The sequence below is a fragment of the Strix aluco genome, chromosome 3 (assembly GCF_031877795.1).
Source record: "Strix aluco isolate bStrAlu1 chromosome 3, bStrAlu1.hap1, whole genome shotgun sequence".
Classification (NCBI taxonomy): domain Eukaryota; kingdom Metazoa; phylum Chordata; class Aves; order Strigiformes; family Strigidae; genus Strix; species Strix aluco.
The window spans coordinates 86,144,717-86,167,664 of NC_133933.1; the positions used below are offsets into that span (position 1 = coordinate 86,144,717).

The 22,948-nt window shown below is 37.8% G+C and overlaps 1 protein-coding gene across 3 annotated transcripts in view; it reads left to right on the top strand.

The window, feature by feature from the left end:
* Positions 1-22,948, top strand: part of SIM1 (SIM bHLH transcription factor 1) — a 54,338-nt gene that overhangs the window by 22,582 nt on the left and 8,808 nt on the right. For all 3 annotated transcript variants that reach the window (XM_074819471.1, XM_074819470.1, XM_074819472.1), the window contains 2 exons: positions 14,148-14,313; positions 21,569-21,974. In XM_074819471.1, the coding sequence (XP_074675572.1) occupies positions 14,148-14,313; positions 21,569-21,974 (572 nt within the window). The remainder of the gene's footprint in view (positions 1-14,147; positions 14,314-21,568; positions 21,975-22,948) is intronic.

Sequence of the window (22,948 nt, forward strand, 5' to 3'; positions counted from 1 at the left end):
TCAAAATGCTTGGGAAGCATATGCCTCAAAGAAAAAAGTATAAAAGGATTCCTCTTGAACTACTCAGTGCGGTATTCTGTTTGTTCACCATTAGTTTTTATTACAGACTTGTCTCCCTGGAACATTGTTTATATATTTCTTGCAAATAGGAGACAGGCTTTTCCAGGTGTCCACAATACGTTTCTGCAGTTCTTCTTTGTTCATGTAGGGGCTTTCCTAGCTACCATTTGTTTAATTCACTCCAAATTTCTATGCTTGTATTTAAACCAGGTGACTGTAATGGCCAAGGCACTAAAACTGTGGGCCAGAGTCTACAGTCACTGCTCGTATGAAGAAAGTTTTATTTGCTAGCGTAAGGATTAAAGGACTGCAGCTCAGATCCACAGGAAGAGAAAACAGTCGTTAGTTTAAATGCATACATACTGATAGTCTCACACGGCATGAAATCAGGATTGCAAATAAGTGTCTCTATTCCAGGAAAGAAAAGTGACCTCAAATGCTTCATCCTTTTCCCATTCGGTGTGTCAACTGTTCCAGGCCTTTGGAAACCCCCTCCTCCCAAACACTGAGTTACAGATCTTGTAAAATGATTGTCTGGGGTTGAGACACATTCAGCAGGGGCAATGGCTGAAGTAATTACTATCTCCAGCTGTCTGCCTCACTCCACTGATGAAAGGTACAGGGCCCGCTCCAGGGACTCTTACTCCTAAAATGCCACAGTTTATGGTTTAAGGTAAACTGCCACAGATTTCACATTACATGGAAGCATTGGACTGTACACTGTAGCACAGCTGTTCCTGCTAGAGAGGTTGTTCACACTTTATCCTTACTCTGCCCTTCCGCACTCTGAATGGCATAAACGAGGCTTGTGAACACTACTACAGCAGCTGGGTGCTTCAGGCCCTTTGGGGATTAACTCCAGTGGTCCTCCTACATGGCAGAGGAGGGGGAGACCACAGGCCATGGAGTTTAGGATTATGTTTACTGCTCTGTAATAGTTGAGAGATCTGAAGACAAGTGAGGCAGTTGGAAGAGCATCTGCTAGTTTTACCACATGACAGTTATATCTCATCTATGAATTGTGTTAGTGGCTGTGCAGAAGAGGCAGGCCAGGCAGTTGAACTGCTACCAAAGGATTCCCCACCACACTATCACCATCTCAATACTCTGCACAAAACTGGATGCAGAACGGGCTCCTGCTTTCATAACAGCAACAGTGTGTTCCTTAAGCAGGCTTACAATTTTACTAGCTCTGCTTCTGTTTCCTTAATCTGTTGCATGCTTGCTCTCATTGTTCTGTGCTGCATCTCAGTACTGCTGGGATTCCCATGTTGTTTCACTGTAATTATAATGAGATACGACAGGTGTGATAAGTTACTAAACTGCTTCTGAAGTAAGCTCTTCCCTCTATGTTATGGTGTTCTTGCTAGTTTTTATATGTACACACACAAACGTGGCATTTCGACATGGCCTAAATTAAGTGTTAACAAATAAATCTCCTTTGTCCGTTCAACAGTGGCAAGTATCTGTTTAAAATCTAATTCTCCTTCTCTCACCTCTCTTTTGTACTTTACAGCATGGGCCAGGCTCCAGCACACATGTTCGTACTCAGTAGGTTGCTTCAGAGGCAGCCCCTTTCACTTTGATGACACTATTTATGGAGGCAGGCATCACTCTGTGTGAACAAGGGTACAGCATCTGACCCTTCTGAAGGCTTGGGACGACTGAAGTCTGGAGTCAATCACATGATCTTTAACACAGTTAGACAATTTATTCCTGTTGTTGTCTTTTGTTATCATCCACTTAGTGCAATTAAATCGCAGAAGTCCTGATTTACTAAAACACTTGAGCACATGGTAGGCTCTAAAAGTGCTTAGACATAACTTTCAGTACATGATTATATACTAGTGAATTCAGTTTTGAAATAAAAAAAACCCTTAGGCACACGCTTAGAAATAAGAATATTCCTTGGCTTTGCCAAAGAGAGATGGCTTGAAGGACGCATTTGTTACTGTGTTGAATTGGAATCTAATAAAGAACAGACGTAGTTTTTCAGCTACAAACCACTGTGTATAAATCTTGGGGGCAGCAATGTTGAAAATAACAGCTATTATCTGCTGAAGTTTCAGTGCAGCTATGGAAACTCAAATGCCTGGCTAACTAAAGTTTGGCTATATCCCTAGCATTGTGTGGATATTTTGACATAGAAGATCTTTAAACTCATCCAATATTCAACGTTCTTACATCTGTGCTGTCGGTTAGGAAGTGAACATGCACAGTCTGCCCTAAAGGCAGCCTGTTCCCAAGTACCCTGTGGCTTTCGATCATCTCTGTACTATGTTTGGCAGCTGGTAGCCTGGGCTGTTGCTATAGAAAACTCTCTCCCTCTGACTTAGGTCCTGGTTAACTGAAATCCACGCAAAGGCATTGCGCACTATTTTTCTCTTGCTGTTTCCAAAGACTATTTTGTACCAGAACAAAATAATAACCTTTAATGACTGCTTCACGAAGCATATCCCAGTAGAGTATTTGCTCAAATAAAGGCTAGATTTTGGGGATAAATAGCCTGATAGTATCCTCCCATTTGCAGCCAAACTACTGAACAATGTTCCCCAACATAACTCTGTTGATCTTAAGCTGTGAGTAAGAGAGTTAAAGCAAAAGTGTAATCTTCTGAAAGATGATCAGCCTCCTTAGTGCTTCCTAGTCTGTGAAAACCAGTAATGTGAGTGGGGATGTGGCTTCAGTCCAAAGAAAACTTCATATCTGTGTGACTACAACCGTGTAACTTAACATGGGAATACGCAATTAAGGCTTCCATGGTGATATCTAGTGAGTTCAAGAAAGCAGTAAGAGACAAGGTGCACAGCAGCATTTGCACAGGTGTGATACTCTGGAGTTGTTGCATATGTGCTACAGAAGTGGTCACCAGAAATATGGTAAATCCATATGTATGGTAAATCCAGTATATCCATTATGATATATTGGAGTTGTTGTACAAACCCAAATCAAATGTTCATTTATTCCAGTTGCAGATTAGCTGTAGTGTTGGTCCAAGGACAGTTGTAGGATGGCAGTGGAGTCAGTCTGCATGTATGCTCTGGACATTTTTATGGGAACATGCAGTGGCCTGGACAGAGACACTTCCAGGCATCCAGAAACCCTTAATAAATGTGCATGTGAAGCAGTGACAACAGAGTGGCTGAAGCCAGATAAGGCCCCTGACTGTCCTAGTCAAAGCAAGGACCAAGAGAGAAAAGGTATTAGTCAGATGATAGATTTAAATTTCTAAGAAGATTGTAGCTAGATGTTCTTGTGTTTTATTAAATGATTTTTTTATTTATGTATTTGTTGAGAAATTTTATATATGCCTAGTAAGTATTTCACTACCTATAACCATTCAACCCACTGGAAACTTATTCTTCAGTTTCAGAAGCTGGATTTTGACATTGGCATGCATTTCTGGAACTGTGTATGTTAATCATGGCTTGTTGTAAGGACTATTGTTGAAAATCATTAACTACCATTAAAAAAGTCTCTTTTCTGAATTTGATAGAAGATGAGCAGTCAGCAGTAGTATGGTGGTTCAATGTATGGTAGTTTAACTTACTCTGTGGCCCAGAGGGCCTAGATAGTCAGGCAGGTTATCTTGTATCAATTTTTACATATAATGAACCCACTTAACAAATATAACCACGTATAATGTATACTTTGAGGAGCTAGAAGCAGTGATTACCAGGAAAGTGTCAAATAAAATGGAGAATTATGTGTTATATAAAGCATTGTGCTATTGGCTTTTCTTGCTGTTTGTCAACATAAATGCTTTATACGTTGTATGTCTATCGAAGCTGGATGACCAAGGCTGAGCCATATATAAACAGAGCCTTAGACTCAAGCGGCAAGTACGGTGAGTGGGATTTGGCTGCAGTAGAGATTTGGTTGTGCGTGGGAAGGAGACAAAAGGCAGTCTAAATCAGGTACAAATAATGAAACGAGAAAACAAGTACATTAATTTGTAAAAAAACCAAAAAACCATTCTCCCCAAATGCCAAAAAACACATGCAAGTCCTTGCCTGTGTTCCTTCCCTTAGCTCCTCTAAAATTTAAGTGCAACAAGGTACAGTTGAAAAACATTTATTGAGTATCATATCATGGTTTCTTGCTTTGTGGGCAGATAATGGCACACAACAGCCCTCAGTGGCAAAGTGCTGTCCCTTGGTCAAAGCTAAGGAACTCTGGGCAAGTGAATTGAAAAGGCTTTCATTGTAGAAAAATCTTGCTGCTTCTGAGGAAGGTGAAAGTTTTAGGACAGGAAAGGACTAATCTGATGAAAGAGAAAGTGACCTACTGTAAATGGGAACTCCTCACCACATGGACTTCATGAATCCCTTTGGACTCAACATACCTCTTCATTATGGGGCACAGCTGATCAGAAAAAGCAGGCTGGAATGATGGACAAGTATGTTATGAGGTGTGCAGATAGGAAATTTTCCAAGGAGGAACAAAGAGAATAATCAGTAAACAATTTTTCAAGAACAAAATTTTTCTCGAATAAACTATTCTCAGATCACAGAAGCTTGTCCAGAAAGTCATCACAGAAAAACTAACTGATTTTAAGGATCTTAGGAAGGTTGTCACAACAGAGGCTTTAATTATGGGGAACGTAGAGGAGTTGATAAAATCTGAAATATGAATAAATTAACTTTTACAGTAAATTATTAAAAGTAATAACAACAAATTGTCAGGACCACTCTTCACTGCACAGTTTCAAAGGAGCTGAAGTATGAAATTGCTTAACTACTGTAGTATAGAGTGTAACATAAGAACAGCTATACAGGATCAGACACATACTGATAGTGACTGCGGCAAATGCTTTGGAAAGAGTTTAAAAATAGGACAAACATGCAGTAATGCTTCCCTAACATTTTTTCCCAGTCTTCAAGAAGTTCAGATGACTTCCTAAGAAGTGAGATGTTTGAGTGTGTTAGTGGTTTTTTTCCTCCACAAATTTATCTGTTTACTTTTTTAAACCATGTGAACTTTTGCCAAGTTCAAGTAAATGTGGTAAGAAAGGCCTCCTTTTGTTGTGAAAGTGTTACCTTTTCATTCCTTTCATAGCTCATACTTCTTGTGTTAGAATAAAAAGCGAAAAACTGCTTCCTACTCATTTTCTCTATGTTGCTCATAATTTACAGATTTTATTTTGTTGTCCCAGCCATCTCTTTTTCAGCCTGAGGAGTCTCCTTAATTGTTCCTCATAGTGAGGCTCTTCCAAGCCCACCACCCTTGCTGACCCACTCTGAGCTTTTTCAGGTTGTCAGATGGAAAGGTCAGAGTATACAATATTTGAGGTGTCAGTGCATGAGGGATTTGTGCATGGTATGAGGTGTAATCCTAATTTTTATAATCTTCATTTACTGTATAATTATACAATGATGTGCATTTTCTTACACACAAGGCAGTCTGTGTTATCGGTGACCTCTCTACAATGTGATGCATTTTTCTTTTGTGAAACTTCTCAGTGTAAGTTGTGAAGCATATCAATTAGAGGAGTCTTCACCAAAATCTGAAACTAGGTTTCAAACACCATATTTAAGCCCCATAGAGGAGAGCATGGTAATACCCCTGATAACTTGGAGTCCATAGCTACATAATTGTCTTTTGTGGCTTCTAAACACTCAGAAACAGGACTTTTAACCAATTTTGTGCCAACTTTTCAGTTACTGATACTTACAAAACATAGAATAGTCAGATCTATTGAAAGTATCTCAGTTGTTTTAGCCCTTTCCCTTGCCATGAGGGGACAGAACTTGTATGAAGCTCTTATCTCTAAAAAAAGTGGCTGGATTTTAAAATGAAAACACTCAACCTCAGTCATGAAAAACATGAGGAGCTTCTTTTGTTTCTCTTTAGCATATATCTTAATGTGCTATAGGAATCCTTAGGATTTAGAAACCTGTTAACTTATAATCTCTGCTAAAAAACCTTCAGCATCCTTTCAAATCCTTTTGTCCAAGCATATCGTATAGCTATATAGAGTGCTATTTCCAATAATTTCTGCTCAGTTAGGTACACAATAACAATGGTATTACATGTATTCAATCAAGTATTTTTATTCATAGAATACATCTCAAATTTATTTTAGCAGTTTAAATAAGTGAGTTTAATGTATATTTAGTCAAGCATTACAGTAGTGAGGGCTTAGGTAGATTAGAAATAAATGAATCCAATTAAAGAACACATCTGTGAAATTTGATATGTCATAGGCATGAATGAACTGTTTGCACAGCAACTGTAAAGAAATCATTAATGATTAACTATCTAGAAGAGGTTTAATCAAGGACAAGCGGTATAGGACATAGTTAAGAACATTTGCATTGAATATATGGAGATTCTGAAATAACAAAAACATGCTTTGCATTAATAGTGACATGAGTACTGGTCTCAAGGAATGTATTTTTTGTTATCTGTGGTAGACATGCAGCCTGGGGCTGCAGCTGAGAGTTAACTTAGTAACATTAGCTATCATGCATTGATAGTGGGAGTTTGTTCCTTCCAAGAAAAAGCTTAATAGGTGAGTCAGACAAAGATATTCCACAAAAGAAGTGTTTCCTACAAGAATATATTGTTATCCGCCCTTTCAGAGTGAATATTCAGCAAAGTTAAGGTAGGGATTCTCAGAAGCGATCAGTGCTGGACTAAATTTGACCCTACTAAAACTAAAAGCCCCACTGGCTGCCTTGAAGGGAAGTTCAGGCAAATGCCAAGTGCTTGCTGAAATCCCATGATACATGGTTTGTCCAGTGTGGCACCAGTAGTCTCTGTGAGGATTGAGAATTGAATCCAGATCACTTGGCTACTAGATTGCTGTCTCAAAGGTGTCAGAGGTATTCAAGGTATATTTTTTAACACATAAAAATATTAATAAGTCTGAGATGGGAAAATGTACCCTGTATAAAAGCAGTCTGTTGCACTGTTGTCAGTCTGGCATAAGAAGCCGTCTTACAGGGATGTGTGAGAACTTAAGTTTATGTGGCATTAATTCCTAAAGGGGTTCTGCGTATGTGCACTTGCCAATGCACTGAGGTGACATTGGCTTTTATGGAGTAGTTGAAAGGGAGTAGTTGGAAGAAAAAAAATTAGACTTTTTAAAGTCTTATGTAATGGGCCTTTTGTTTATTCAGAAATACTATTTTGAATGTGCAGGTGAATTTAAAGTAATGGAAAACCTCAAATGATTACAAAGAAGTCACCACAGTAATTTAATAAAGGCTGACAGTGTGGACGTGTCATGGAGTTCTGCAAGGTTTAACATGCCTTCAGATAAAGTATTCTTAACTATTTGGTGACCATCCAAAAAAAGAGAGAAGCATTGCAGGCTATGTCCCTCTAATCCAAATTTCTCATTAGCAGGCAGATTCTAACATATACAAACATTTATAAACTGCTGTCAAATATATTTCTCCATTTAACTTGGCAAGCACTAAATATACATCAAACATGACTTTTAGCCAGTTGTGCTCCTAGGCACCTCACATTTGAAAGAAAGCATTCCCAGGATAAATAAATGTTACAGAATTAAACTCAGGTCATCATATTTTATTTATTTAAAGCATAATTTTTCAGTGTTATCTATAACTAAAAATGGTAATTATATTTATATATAATTAGCCTAAGATATCTTCAGCATTTTATTCACAAACAATAATAAATCTGTGGTGCATATTTTCATCTAGCAAATCTAGTAAATAAAGGCAAATACAGTGTACAAAGGGCTCTTTTTGGAGGCAGAGATGGCTAGACATGTGGTTGGGAATGACAAACTGTACCTTCAGACTGCTGAAAACTCTGCAACACCATGATTATCTAGAGGCCAGGATGTTTTATTTAACTCCAAATGACAGTTAAATGACTGCATTCTGAGATGAGAAACCAATCAGGGAATATATAAAATTTCTCTGCCAGTAGTTATCTAGAGGATATCCTCAGACATTTGTGTTAAATGATCCGTATAGGAAACTTCGTGCTTCAATTTTCCTGAATGTATCAAATCATTTAATTAAACTTCCTGGTTTGGATTGCTCTATCTTTAAAAGCACATACAGAAACATGATATTGTGCATGTGAATCTCATGGCTGGAGAAGCTGTAAACTTTGGCTCAATGAGATGTAAAGAGCTACCATTGCTTATGCTATTTATTGAGATAAATGGGTGCCTGGAACTTAATAAAGGGATCCAATATACAAATCTCATGCTCCTTCAACTAGATGCATTGCTTAACTGTTAAGCATACTAGTGATAAACAACCACTTGCAAGATTTCTGGAGGGTCTTTCCAATTACTTTTGTGAGCAGTAGGTCAGGCCTATATGGGACTTTTCACTTGAAGTTTTAGAAAGGAGGATTGCTAACATCATCCCAATAACTGATGGAAAAACTGAGGCAGGGAGTATCTCTGAGATTGCACAACGGAATGTCAGTGTAGTTTCATAACAGGCAGTGAGGTTCAACAGCTTTTTTCCCACTTTGTCCCGAAATTTGGCTTCCTGTATGAGCTAAGTGAAACCTCCTTATTTTGACTGGTTCTGGAAGATGCTAAAGGGATTGCATATGCTCCTCCTGACAAGTCACGTGAGCAGACTGAGGCCTTTGTAAACATTTCTGAGACACATTGTATATGAACAGAGGACACAACAGATGAGGAAATTGTCTGTTTTGTTGTACCATCTGCTGATTTAGAAAGCCATGAAGATGACAAACAACCAGAATCTGTTCTCTTTTCACTCATCTGCTGAATGGTGCTCTGTTAGCATTGCATGAGCTGGAGTGTGGAAATGTTAAAAGTTGCAGGCATTGTTTAAAAGTAGAAGAACGATATATTACAGTATTGTGGTCAGACATGCATGAGGAAGTGCCAGACTTTTACCACCTTCATGGTTGATTTTAACTGAATTGTGACAACTCAGCAAAATACAGCAAACATTAATGACAATAACACCTTTAGTTTAATCTCACAATTTCTATTCTGTGTTCTGTTAGACTGGCAGAAAATATAACTTTTCTGATTTTTAACTAAAAGAAATGCAGAGTGTATATGACCCTTCTCATAGATTTTTCATGTAAAACTAGAGGAAATGATGAACATATATTATGCATTCAACAGAAATGATAGTGCAGCCAATGAAAATTGCACCTTGTTTTCTTTTGCATGAACAATGCCTTCCACTTTGCTTCAGTTATGTGAATGATTGTACCCATGATGTAGAAATCTGCTGCATTAACATCATCTAATGTTTTTACTTTCAGCTTGTAATTCATTGATTAATATATGTAAGGAATGACATGGACGTAGGTTATCCACTGTTTGTCAGGTTTAGGTGGTCACATGGCACCTTTTTATTCTTAATTTGCTGTGATTTCCAGTCACAGTATGATTATTGCATATTGTTCAGACTATCAATTGAAAGATACCTAAGATTAAGAGTAATACCTGTTTCCAGTTGTATACTGATATTTTGATTGCTGCTGGAGAAAATGAACTGAAATGCATTTCTAATCCAAAGCTGTAGCTCCACATATGGAAACTGAATTTCTGTGAATCTTCATTAAGTGTCTTTTGATGGAATTAAGTACAGCGTAAATATCTGCCTCTTTGTTGGTTGTCTGTGTATTCTCAGTCACTGCATGTATGACTTATTCTTCCTTTCTGGCATGTTGTGTCATTAATGTAAAAAGATGCTCTTTCTTATGGCTTTTGCAGAGTTTTCTATGGGCTGAGCATTTTTTCTTCTTTTTTGCAGGTTTTCTTCTTGTTTTGAAGGTTACGCTGCTTATGACTGTAGATATATAAGATCTCTATTCTTGAGTCTGTCCTTCTTTAGTTGTTTTGGTTGAATCTGGATATTTATTCTTCACTAATGGATGTAATTATTTTATTCCTTCTTCTAGATACATCCTGTTGAGCTCCTCTTTCTATTTGACAGTATTTTTCAGGGCTTACATTTTGGCAAGAGTAGTAGGCAGAAAGTGTCTTCTAAAGCTAAATGGTGAGAACTCTTCACAGAAGTGTTACAATCCAGCTGACATCCAAGTCATGTGCAAACAGGTTGGCTTCCTCTTCCAAACACTTCTCTGCTTTAGCCTCTGCTCCATCTATGCAGCTTTCTATAGCTAGATCTCTTTAGTAAAGAATGCTTTGTACTCAACTTTCAGATGCTTTATTGCAGAGAAGTGCAGTTGGTACAGCTATCAATCCTTGTTTTTTCATGATGCTAGCTCTAGTACATCAGTAAGTGCTTTCAAAACTAGGCTCAAGCTTTATAATGGACATTGGAACAGCCAGACACATGGCACAGAGTGGAAATGCTTCTAGGAGTTAGATATGAGAAGAAAATGGGAAGCAGCATATTGTAGAAAGAAGATTTTATGCTTTGTCTTCTGATTTCTCTTTGCTTACGGTGAAGCATGGTAATGCAGTCTGTAGGTGCCTGATACATTGACCATACTGGCCAGATTCTCATATGGGGGGGAGGGACAAGATAGAGAAATAATACATTTTTTGGAAGCATATGCTACCAAAAGCATATGCATCCAAGTTTTTTGAGGAGTCAAAGAGGACCTAGAATTTCCATCCAACTGTGGAAAGAATGGCTGTTTCCCATCAAGAAAAGGTGGAGGTCTTCAATATGTTTCCCTTTGCAAAGAAGCATCACTTTGGTCTTGTCTGGATTCAGTTTGGTCCATCTGTTCTTCATTTAAGAGCTAATTTCCTGTAGTTATTCTGATGTTTTATAGTGATGATAGTTGCATCAGAAAATGAGATAAATAGTAGATTGTCAGCAACATACTGTTAGCAATTGAACACATGCCATATCACTCTCTCTCTCAGCAGTCTCATGTAGATAGATGTAGATTGTATGGATCCCTGTGGGATCCTGAAGGTGAGGACCTTGGAGGAAGAAGCTCATATCCACCACTTTTTTTTTTTAAATTTACATGTAGAACACAAGATGCAGTACTACTGTATTGCTGGGACTGTGTAATAGAGGATTCAGGTGTCTGAAAACAGGAATCTGGAGATTACAGTTCCACAGTTGGCGAAAGTTTTATAAATTCCTCCAGGAAGTTGTCAGAATTTCCATCTGTAGCTTGTGTACCACTAGGAGCCCTGGTTCCTCTAGTCCTTTGCCTCACAGTGCATATGGATATACTCACATGTTTTCATTTCTTGGTGGAACATCTTCTGCATCTGACATTGAGACCACAGGACCCTTTCTCCATATTTTCTTTGCCTTTTTTTTTTTTTTTTTTAACTTCTGGTATTTGTTTTGGCCTGTTACTATTGGTGTTGTGGTGCCTATCTTGGATCTTCTGAAGGGTAGTTGTGCTAGGATAGGGTTGAGATGATATTGAATCATACCTCAGCGATGCAAAAACGTCCAGGTGTTTCATCTGGAAGGACAGCGCAGATATGTTCTTTTTCTAAGGGGAAACTTTGGCAGCAAGAACTTCAGATAGTTTTCTTCTTATCATTTGTTTAATGATGTTACTGTCTAAACAATTGGCTGCAAATACCAGCTTGTGGTGTTTATTCTAATGTGTGGTATTCTGGGAAGATGAATCCTCACCATAACGATTCCAAGGACTTAGAAAAGTAACACATGCATGATTTGGGCAGCCTGGTTTGCCTGGGTTTTTTTAGGTTCCCATGACCTAGAAGCATTGTACAGTGTAGTCTCTATGATTTGAATGCTTGGCCCTTATAGAGATCATAACAGCAGGCAAGTAGTGTTGGAGTGACAGTCTGTGGTCTGAATACTGGGGTGGTGTTTTGTCCAATTTTTAAAAAAATCTTCCACTGACATAAGAAAACAGTTGACTGTTACAGGGTGGCATACACCAGAGATGGGGAGGTAATGGCAGGAGTGCAGAGCTATGGGTTCTCCAGCAAAAAGGGAGGCTAAAGGGTTGGTAGGTTCAAAAAGGAAACAGAACCTCCTCATGTTCCTGAGGCTGTGAACAACTTACCTACTTAGTTTTGATTAATTTTAATTTCTGGAGGCAAATCTTTCTGCATTTGACACTGAGAGCACAGGACCCTTCCTTTTCTTATAATCAAATAGTCAGGGGGACTGTGTATATCAGGGTGAGACTGATAGTTTTTTCAGTACTATTGATAATATCTCATGCTACTGTAGTAGTTAAATATGAAGATTAATTGACATCCTTTGTTTCTAATGTTTTACATAACATAAAGATAATTTGTTAGGGCTTAATTATGGAGGCAGATGTTTTGCATGTCAAGACAAGGTGTCTGGATGGAAATTCTGAGGGTAACCATGGGTAAGATTAATGGTTTCAAAATATGTGGATGAGCCTTACCTGTCAAATAGGCCAAAGCAAATCCTTATACTCAGATGCTTTCACTGCAGGCAGGATATTTGAAATGCAAATATTATAGCAGAGGCCTATGTTTATTAAAGCCAAAATTTGAAGAAATTACCTCATTAAGAAGTAATTTTGCGTTAGAAAACATTAATTAAACTTGGCCACTCTCTGTCTGCTATGGACTGGAGAGTGTAGTCAGCACAGTTCTAATGTCAATGATTCATTCTCGTGTGTTATATATACATGGATACATACACATGCTCTGCATTGCCAAAAAAACTAAGCCTTTTCAACCAACAAGTTTGTTATCAGGTACCAAAAAAGTTTAGTGTAGAACTGGCATGAATTAATTTGTCTGTTTTGCAGGTTTACCTGCGGCTGTTCAAAGATTTATCCTATTATTTCACTTATATTTGTGATTTATCATTTATCCTTCTGCTCCTGACTTTTATCTGAAAGCATCTCAGTGTACTAAGCTGTGATATGCTCAGGTGGTGCAGTTCCTTTCTAAAAAGATGTTAGACTGTCACAGCTTACATTGATATATGTGTGATTATAGAGCAAGATATTGTTGCTAAAGCTGGGTGAACAATTTATTATTAATATAATTCATTAAGGATGAGTCTTTAGGTTTAGATGGAGTATGGGGTAATGTGTGAATGAGTATGTTGCCTCCTTGACTGCATAAGAGAAGCATTATTCTTCCCTTGTTCTCCCACTTCTCTGCTGATTAACACAAAGGAAGAGAAAAGCCATGAATCCTCCCTCTTTTCCTCCAGGTAGGTAGGACAGGAAGAAACTCTTGCTTTGCTCTCTTTTAATAAATCATTGTCAGAATAGGTTCCGTATGACTACATGAAAGCTGGAGAGCTCATTTCTTACTCCCCCGGGTATCAGCAGACGTGCAGATGTGTGCAGAGGGGTGCAGTCCAATGCATATGCCCTCGTTATGCTTAGTGAGACATTGTGAATAATGCCAGTTTTCCTTACTTTTATGTATTCATTAGAAAGTTTGAAGAAACTAATACTGAACTTCACAAACTGCCATTACATCTAGCTCTCCATAGAAAACCTCTAGTATTTTGTGAGTGGGGGACAGACCATTTAAATCACAAGATTTGTATTTATTTAGCTGTTTTCTATGACAGGTAAACTCTTTCAGTATAAGAAACTTCAAACAAAGGAATAAACACTCACAAGACTCATAGAAGAAGAAAAATTCAAAAATTTGCATCACTTGCCTGAAACCTTGTAAACAATGAAAAATGTAACTTTAAAGATGAAGTGTTTTCCATGAAAAAAAAAAATTTGTTCAATTTATTTAGTCATCTATGTAGGCTGTTATGTGCAACCCTACACATGCATGAACACACACACATACATGAGTGGTAAGTTTGTAGTACAGTTAAAAGAATTTTGAGGTAAATGTATTCTATTTACTGCTTAGCTATGTGACCAATGCAGGACTTTAATATTAATCTCAGAAATTTCCATCCCATTGTTTTTTATTACGGAAGAAAGTAGATCAGGATGATAACAGTTGGATGCAAAAAGCAATCATATTTTCAGTATAAAAATAGTGTCATTGTTTAGTAAGCTATGCTACATAAACATATTAGGGGGATGTACTGACTTGCCCCGGATGGTTTTATTCTTTTTCCTTAAAAATATCTTTTGTTTCCACCCCCCACTAAGAAGAAAGGAATGTTTCTTATTAAGATATGAAGGGAGTTTGTTTTCCACTTTTTTCTTTTATATAGGGACACTGAATATAAAGGACTACAGCTCTCCCTGGATCAGGTCACTGCTACCAAGCCGGCATTCTCATATGCAAATTCAACTCCGACCATAACGGATAATAGAAAGGGAAGCAAATCTCGCCTCTCAAGCACAAAGTCAAAATCAAGGACATCACCATACCCACAGGTAGCTGTCTTTGAAAAACAAAATTAAATCTTTTTTAATATCTTGATTTCGACTGCTATTTTACCAAAGTAATTAGAAGGGGTCAAAGAGCTCAAAGGGAATAAAGGACAACAGGTTATAAGATCTTGAGAAAGGAATATGTTTCTTTAAACTGTTTCTAAAAAGCTGGAAACATTTATGTCTCAGCATGCATAATAAATCATCATCAACAACAATAACAGCGCAGGGCTCAGAGTTAATGAGGAGCGGACAGAAGGACAAGTGAAAACGTTGGTTTTGAAATACTTGGTTTGAGAGGATTGTGAGTTTTGCCATTTGAGAAAGCTTGCTTTTTCTTACTTACTCTTTAATAATGCCAACATATCTAGAAAGCTGCCAGATGTTTGACGGCAATTATTTTAGTCAGAAGGAGTGAGTTTTGGTGAGGGAAAGCAACAAGCTAACTTGCTGAACTGGAAGAAGAAAGCTTTTCTATATACAAAGCTTTGAAAGGGACAAAGCACTAGAAAGTGGCCATTGACGTCGATAGTCTTTAATTTCCCAGCTTTTATTTTCAGGCCTAATGTGTGAGGAACATAGCCCTGCTTGGAGAATGGACCAGACTTGATTTGGTCTCTGAACTGGAGTTTATCTAATACATTTATGCAACCGATTTCTGCAGACAACGCCACAGCACTTGCATATTGTCAACCATTTAGATCAAATAAATAGTTTGTCAAAATAACCATTATGTTTACTAAATAGTGTTGTAAATCTTACTACCCTTATGCCACCACACAGTGGGTATAAATGTATGTATTTATGATGTAACTTTGAAGAGCTATATATTTTTAAAGAGTCCAGCTCAATATTTAACTGATAATGACCTTGATAACTACAGTTTCTCTGCAGGCACAATGGTTTCTAAACTGACCTCTAAGAGTGTAGAATGTGAGCCCAAGTGTCTACATCAGTTGTTTTCTTTCTTTTTCCCTTCAAAAGTACCAAGGGTGAGAATTTCAGTTAAATGAAATCTTCTTTTGACACAGGGAATGTTTAACCAAGCACTTAGATATGAACTCAGATTCTTCATTTTAAGAATATGCCAGAGGTTGTTATGGCTCTTGCCATTTAATCATTTGTTCATGTGCATTTCTGTGGGTTGTTAAAGAAGAGTCTTTCTCTTGAATGCGCTACACCAAACAATTGTAATAAAACTGTTTTAAAGAATCAGGAAAGACCTACAATTAGTTCTAAATTAGATTTTTAAGTTGACCATCTTTGATTTACTGAAATTGCTCTTCATCTTCCCTTACACAGTCCTTTCAGAAGTCCTCATCTGCTAGCAGGACAATCCCAACTGAAGACGTGTTATCCTCCCACATCAATTCACTTTCTGAAAGTGTGACTTTCATGAGCACCTCCTTACTCTCTCTGCCACCAGAAAAAATCCTGAACTAGCAGTGCAGCATTGAGACTGTTGGTTTATCGGGGATTGTTGTCTGAAAGCTCAGGATATTTAGTCTGCAGTTTTGTTTTGCATCCTCATTACTAGTTGCCTGGTAGTAAAGTCACAGATTTCATAATTCAAAAAGAAGCAGCCGTGCTAGTTGCCAATATCTTGAAAAATGGTCATACCATTCATTGTAGCACATCACCACAAGCAATGCTGGCAGCTTGGCTTTGTATCCCTCTCATCCTTCTCCATCACTGAATAAACTGTTGAAAGACTAAGAAAAGCTGTTGTGAAGAACATGCAGCAGGTGGTATGGCCTGTGTCCCTCAGTCTCCAGCCCACGTAATTTGCCAGTCAGTTGTGAAGAATTAGAGTGCAACTCAAAAGCCACGGCTGAAAAGTGAGGTCATGGTTTGGCTTACACAGGAGCCTGGGTTTTGGTGGAGGAAGGAAGAAGGAAGTTTATTAGTAAAATAATGTCAGTGAGCAAAATATTTCTTAAAGTTAAGGGCACCTAGGAGATTTTAAATGTACATACTTTCTTTCCTTTTCTTTTCTTTTTTTTTTTTTTTTCCTCTTACCACTTACTTTGTTTCACTCTTGAAGGGAAAAGGGAATCATATGCTTTACTGGGTGACAACTGAGAATCCTCTCCCTTGCCAGCTGTGTGTCCCTAGGATAGCTACATGAGATGTAAACTGTATGAAAACTATGTTAATAAATTTCAGCTGAATATTTACTACTAGGGCAAAAGGTGGATGTTGTGGTCACCTAAGGCAGTGTTAATGTTTTTTTCCTCAAATCTTATGCAAAAGCAGGCATAGTGTAATATGATGGTGGTAGAGTCTTTAAGCAAAAAGTGAGTTCATCAAATTAGAAGCATTGGTCAGAATCTGATTAACACTGACTGACTTTAGCAGCATGGGCTAGTGGGTTCTGTGAAACCAGTCCCAGGCAGGTGAAAGGCAAGTAGAGAGGAGAGTAACCCAAAATTCAACACAGCTGTAGGATTTTCCCAGACACTTTGAACAGTGCTCTTCTAGTCCTGTCCTAACAGAGAGCTGGAGAGCTGAACGAAGAGGTGAAAAGAACAGGAGAGATGAAGACTTGATAGAGATTTGCAGGAAAAGGAAATCATGAGTTGGTTAAAAGATGTCTGTAGTCTTCCCCCATAATAATAATCGTTGTGAGTGGTTCCCAAAATCTAGCCCTGGACCTCATTTATTCTGTACACAGGAAATAGCAAGGATACTGGAAAAACATTTTAATTATGATCATCTGAACAACTGCTCTGGAGTTTAATCTCCCATTAATGATGATTGTTTAAAGAAAATATTTTAAATTGTCTGTTGACTGCCTCTAATGGAAATGTTTTATGGTCAGATCTGGATAAATGTTTATTCCTTCATGTCTCATGTTAGTTCTTGGATAAAGATTTTTTTTTTATATACATATATGTAGAACGAACACAAGCATATATGTAAGGATGTACCCAAGAGCTGTTGGATGGAGGCTTTGGTGTGTGTTACAGCACGCACGAATTTTTGGAAGTAGAAGTCTTCTCTAGTAGGTGTATGTTAATACACCTGATTTTGGAGGTAAATTGATTTTATAGCTCTTTAAACAGATAATCTGGATTAATTTTGCAATCCACCTCTATTTGGGCATATTGCCCCATGGGTAAAGATAACAGAATCAGGCTGAATTCTAGTCAGCCTTTTTTTGTTGTTGTTTTATTCATTTCTTCCTGTAGCCTAAAGCTTTGGCAACTTCCAGTGTATTCAAAAGCAAAGCAAAACCCTCTTTTTATAGTAAACATAACTCCTGATCTGGTGAAGAGTCACCAGCAGTGGGGGTTATTTTAATGGACATGCTGTATTACTTTAATCTAAGCCTTTCACCATCTGTTCTGCCTATAATAGTGAATGCAAAAAGAACATATTTTACATTTCAGGATTACATTAGTAAAAAGCAAGATAAAAGTGATTTAAAAGCATGCATATGTTCTTAGTACAATGCAGCCTGCATCTGTGATGTTTTTTTCTCATGGTTAAGACACAAATCAAGAGGAAAGCTGCTAATGTTGTAGTGAAAGTTTTTCATGGAAAAGAGGACTCTGAGAGGGTTTCACTATATATTTAATGTTTATAATGATGAAAACCTGAGTAGGCTGCCAGAAAATTAGATATCTATAACATCTATTGTTTGAACATCTGACTCGGTGTGTGGAGCAGGCCGATGTTGTTGCGTATGACAGGATGAGTGCTCAGTCCAATGAGACACCTGTAGGAGTGGAAGGTCAGGCAAAAGAAAATCACCCGAGACATATCGTCTAATGGCCTAATACACTTCCATGGGCTCTCATAAAGTAAGCTTTTCTTAGACATGGAATTTATATTTTTTTATTTCCTTCCCTCTTCAGCCCTCCTGAAGTTTTTCTTGGAGTGAAAATAGCATCAGTGATGGCCTATAGCCCCTTTCTATGTCAGTGCTAATCCCTCTGGTGTGCTCTCACTGAAATGGTACACTGGATTAGCACTCTGGAAGACATTTCTAGTACCCAGAGGTGGCAATTCAGTTTCTAAGAACCAGCTGGAGGACCATTTGGTTTATTTATTGTTGTTGTTTATGCCAGAAGGCAATTCAGAAATCACCTGAAGGGATTTCACCTGTTGCCTGTCTGAAGTTCTTTATCATGTGTAACTTCTGTCTGCTGGTTAACTTCTGTCAAAAAATAATAAAAAAAAAAATCTGCCTGATAGGAGTCAGAAGGCAAAAATTAGCAGAAAGGAAAACATTTCTGGTGAGGCAGGACTGGGACTGAAAAAAAAAAATCACTGATTTTAATTGGCCATAATATTCATTAAATCTGATTCCATTTTTTATGGTCTTTCATCACTTGACATATGGGAGCCTAATTCTGACTTGAGAGATAGTGTTTCCACTCCCATTTCAGTAAAGCAGTATCTTTGATCATCCTGTCATTTCTGCCCCCGTCAACATGTCACACATGCCTGTATTTGGAGTCTCCACCTGTCAACATCAGATTCCCAGAAGAGACAGTGGTAGGACTGCAGCGGTAGATGCCAAATAGAGATGTGATTAGCTTTAAAAGGAATGAGACATATTTTTGGCCTATGTCGGCTTACGTTGTACCTTAAGAGTAAGCAGTCATATCAAACCTTGGTAGACAATGTGGGCCACAAGCAATTCACTGTGTTAATTTAATTCTGTCTGTGGCCTAGCAGCTGCTATGGGTCAGATCTCAAATAATCATCATTTACATCAAGTACAAAGAATATGCATGAAGTATTGTTGGTCTTGACTACATGGTTATATGACATTACATGGTACATTTCTGATATACTGAACACGTACCCTTTGAAATGGTTTCCCTTTCTTTTAAGAAAAGTGCGCGAAGGGCTGTGCAATTGAATCCTTTGTGGTTAGGTTCAAGATTAAAAAAAAAAGCAAGTTTTCAGTTAAATGGAGAAACTCCTTTGAAGAGAAGCTATGCTGGACCCTGAGGTGTCCGTAGAAACAGAGAACTAATAGAAGCATATCTATTAGGGCTAAATGAAATTAAGAACGTTCAGTCTGAAAGAATGTCTGGCATTTATTATCATCATAAATAGTCCATTATAATATTATTAGAAATTAATTTTCCTTGTCCTCTTCATGAAAGAAATACCTACTATGAGGTTTGTTTTAATAAAAAAATAAATGAATTTTAAACTTTTTTATGCTTAGATTTATGCTTACATTATCTTATATTTCAGCTTAACTTTTTAAATTAAAAAAAACTAGTTTATAAAAGTCAAATCCAAAAAGAGCCCTAAGATTAATTCTAAAATTAAGAACAAGTACAAAAGTAGTTTTCCTTTTGTGAATTTCCATTTTAACTAAAATTTAATAGTCAAAATCTTGTTAATAATGTCTAATTTTTTCACTGGAAACTTATGTTTATCTATGTATTTTTGTCAAAAAGTTTACAATAATTTAGTCAGTATTTATGAAGATGTCTTTGTGACAATGCAGTTTGAAGACATTAGATCTGAAAGGATAATAGAGGAATTAGACATTCCAGCTGGCCACGTAACACTGTGATGGCTGAAAAATGTTCCTAGTTAATGTATGCCAAGTTACTGGCATTTAAAAGAATTCTTTTGTGGCTCTGTAACTATCTTACCTCTGTGCAAAATCAAATTTATCCCTTCATCTCTAAACCTTGCGATGAATATGGTGGTATTGACCTGCTGACCTCCTCCATATCTACTGGTAGGCTTTTTGCCTACGGGTATTCTTTTGACAACTAATAATAAAATATAATTGAGCTCCTCAAAGCCACAACCCTTTCTTTCTTTCCTTTAAATAACCTATTCTGTTAACAAACAGTATTCACAAATATAAACTGGAATACTGAAGAAATACCCGATTAAATGCCAAAAGCACTACTGATGTTGCACAGATGGTTTAAGTTTCTGTAAGTCAAACATCTGGTCAGTACTTTCGATTGGTAAGTGCATAAAACCTTGATCCTGGCTGATAATGAGGAGTTTCATAGCAACTCAATCTAATGAAAAGGAAAGTAAGCTTATGTTTTCAGGAGAGAGGCCTAATACCTATTAAAAAAAAAAAGGCAGAGTGGGCATCTGGAAGGTGAGTGATGGAATGGGAGAATTCCAAGGCTTCATGTTGTAATACATTGATTTGTGACATGAGTGTGCAGTACTGAGGAGGTGAGCATGTACAGCTTTAGTCTCATCCCAATCCATAATCATGGGTGGAATTGATTTAAAGATATTCCATGGAGTTCGACAGTTCCAATAAATAAAAAGATTTTAAAATGAGATAACTAAATCCTGGGAGGTTTAATAAGGATTCTTTTTTTTTTTCCCTTTATTTCCCCAAAAGTATCTAAAAGTTTGAAACATTCATTATGAATATCCAGAAATCTGTGACATTTAACTTAACCCTTACTTCTCTCTAAACAAATGCCCATAGTCCTATTTTTGTCTGCTTTTCCAACTGCCTGCTAATTGCTGTTTCTGTGTTGAGAGGGCCCTGCTTAAGCAAGGGTGTCAAATGCCCACTCTGCCTGCTTTGTCTAGCAATCACCTTTTCTGGCAAACAGTTTCTGTATTTTCCTTGTTCCCACATTGCAACAGACCTGTGATTTTTAGCTTCAAACCGAACTGCCATGACTTCAGAGCTTTACTCTGTAGTAGTGTTGGTGGTTCCAGGATCTGCAGGAGGCTTTCTTTTCCCTATTAATAAGAGGAAAGAAGTTCAAAGATACCACTCCAGGTAAGAAAAAAAATCCAACAAGCAAAATCTGAGGAAAAGTGAGGAAACCCTTAGAAAAAGAACTTGAAATACATTCAGTTTCAATTTGACATGTGAGAACGCTCCAGAAGCAGTGTTATTTCGGTCCCTTTAGAAAGCACTTTGCTGAGGAGCGTTGGAGCACCATTGCTGAGCATAAGCACTAGCTTTCAAAGCAATAAGAAAAACCTGGACATATTAAAAAAATATTGAATTGCAACATTGATGTTGCTGAGCCTAATATTACACATCATAAAGGAGATGGCTATTAAAGGTCGACATGGGATGTTTTAGACTTTCATGAGGTCTGTTCTGTCATCTGTGAGCTCATTACAGAGTGTTGTACAGGAAAGGAGTAGGAGTCCAATCAGAAGGTGCAGACATGTGGGCACGCTCACAAAAACCACTCTATCATATACATACTCTGTCTTTTTCAGTTACTTACAGATTTCACCTAGGCATAGTAATTTCCCCACTGCTTCTCCTGTTTTGCAGTATTCTGGATTTCACACTGAGAGATCCGAGTCTGACCACGAAAGCCAGTGGGGCGGGAGTCCCCTGACTGATACAGCTTCTCCCCAGCTACTGGAGCCCGCGGACAGACCGAGCTCCCAGCACCACGATGTCTCCTGTGCCTACAGACAGTACTCAGACCGCAGTGCTCTCTGCTATGGTTTTGCACTCGACCACTCCAGGCTGACTGATGACAGACACTTCCATACTCAGGCCTGTGAAGGAGGCAGATGTGAAGCTGGCCGTTATTTCCTTGGCACACCGCAGCCGGGAAGGGAGAGCTGGTGGGGTTCTCGTCCAGCATTGCCTCTGACCAAGTCATCCCCCGAGAGCAGAGAAGCATATGAAAACAGTATGCCCCACATAACGTCAGTGCACAGGATTCATGGTAAGAGATAACAGGGTTTGCAGAAGTGGCACCATCTCAGATAAAGCAACACGACATAAACATGCAGCTGTTTATGTGAGAGACAGAAAATGAGAGAGGCTCTTGATGTATGTCCTTGTCTCAGAGCTTGCATCTATGGAGATGAGGAATGCTTAAAATTCAAGCTAAATTTGACAGTCTGGCTTATATGCGGCAAAATGTAATTTTATTGTATATTTTTTAATCTGTGAAATTAAGGTGAAAATATCTGACTGGTGAGATTTTAAGGATGATCAAAACAAAATTATACACTTGATAGAAATGAATTCTTTATTTGACTTAAGATCAAACTACTTTGATGGAATATATTTAGCAAAAAATTAGAGCTAAATCCAAGATTGTTCTCCAAATGACTTTTTTCTCTGCACTGGTTATTACTAGATTCTGTAAGATTTGCTGTTTATTTTTATTTAAAATTGGCAAGTCAAATTAACATTTGCTTTTGGTTCCAGACATTTATCCCCAGCTATAATTTTTAGCCAGTCTGAGTCTCTCCACCCTTTCAGCATCAAGCCTGAAGTGTTGCTTGGTGTGTGGCAGGTTGCAAACTCAGTGCATTAGCACATCTTCAGAGGCTGAAGCTAATAAAAAAATCACGGTGAAAGGCTGATCTTGGGTTTGGAAAAATCCGAAGGTCCTTGGGTTTAAAAGGGCAGGCTGAGAGTTGAAAGACTGCAACTGACCCAAAAGTCAGAGTTCAAGGTTGTAAGGATAGATACAGCATAAAAGACAATGCTTTTCTACTAAAATAATCTGTCAAAACATAGGTTGTATCTAAAGAACTCATAAAAGCTAATTACATTAGTACCATTCTTGCAGAATGAGGCTTTGGAAATAAAAAACTGTACTATTTTACTCCAATCTGAGGGAAATTATGTTGAGATTAGAAAGATGATTAAATAACAAGTTCTAGGAAATACAGTCAGAGGAAAAAT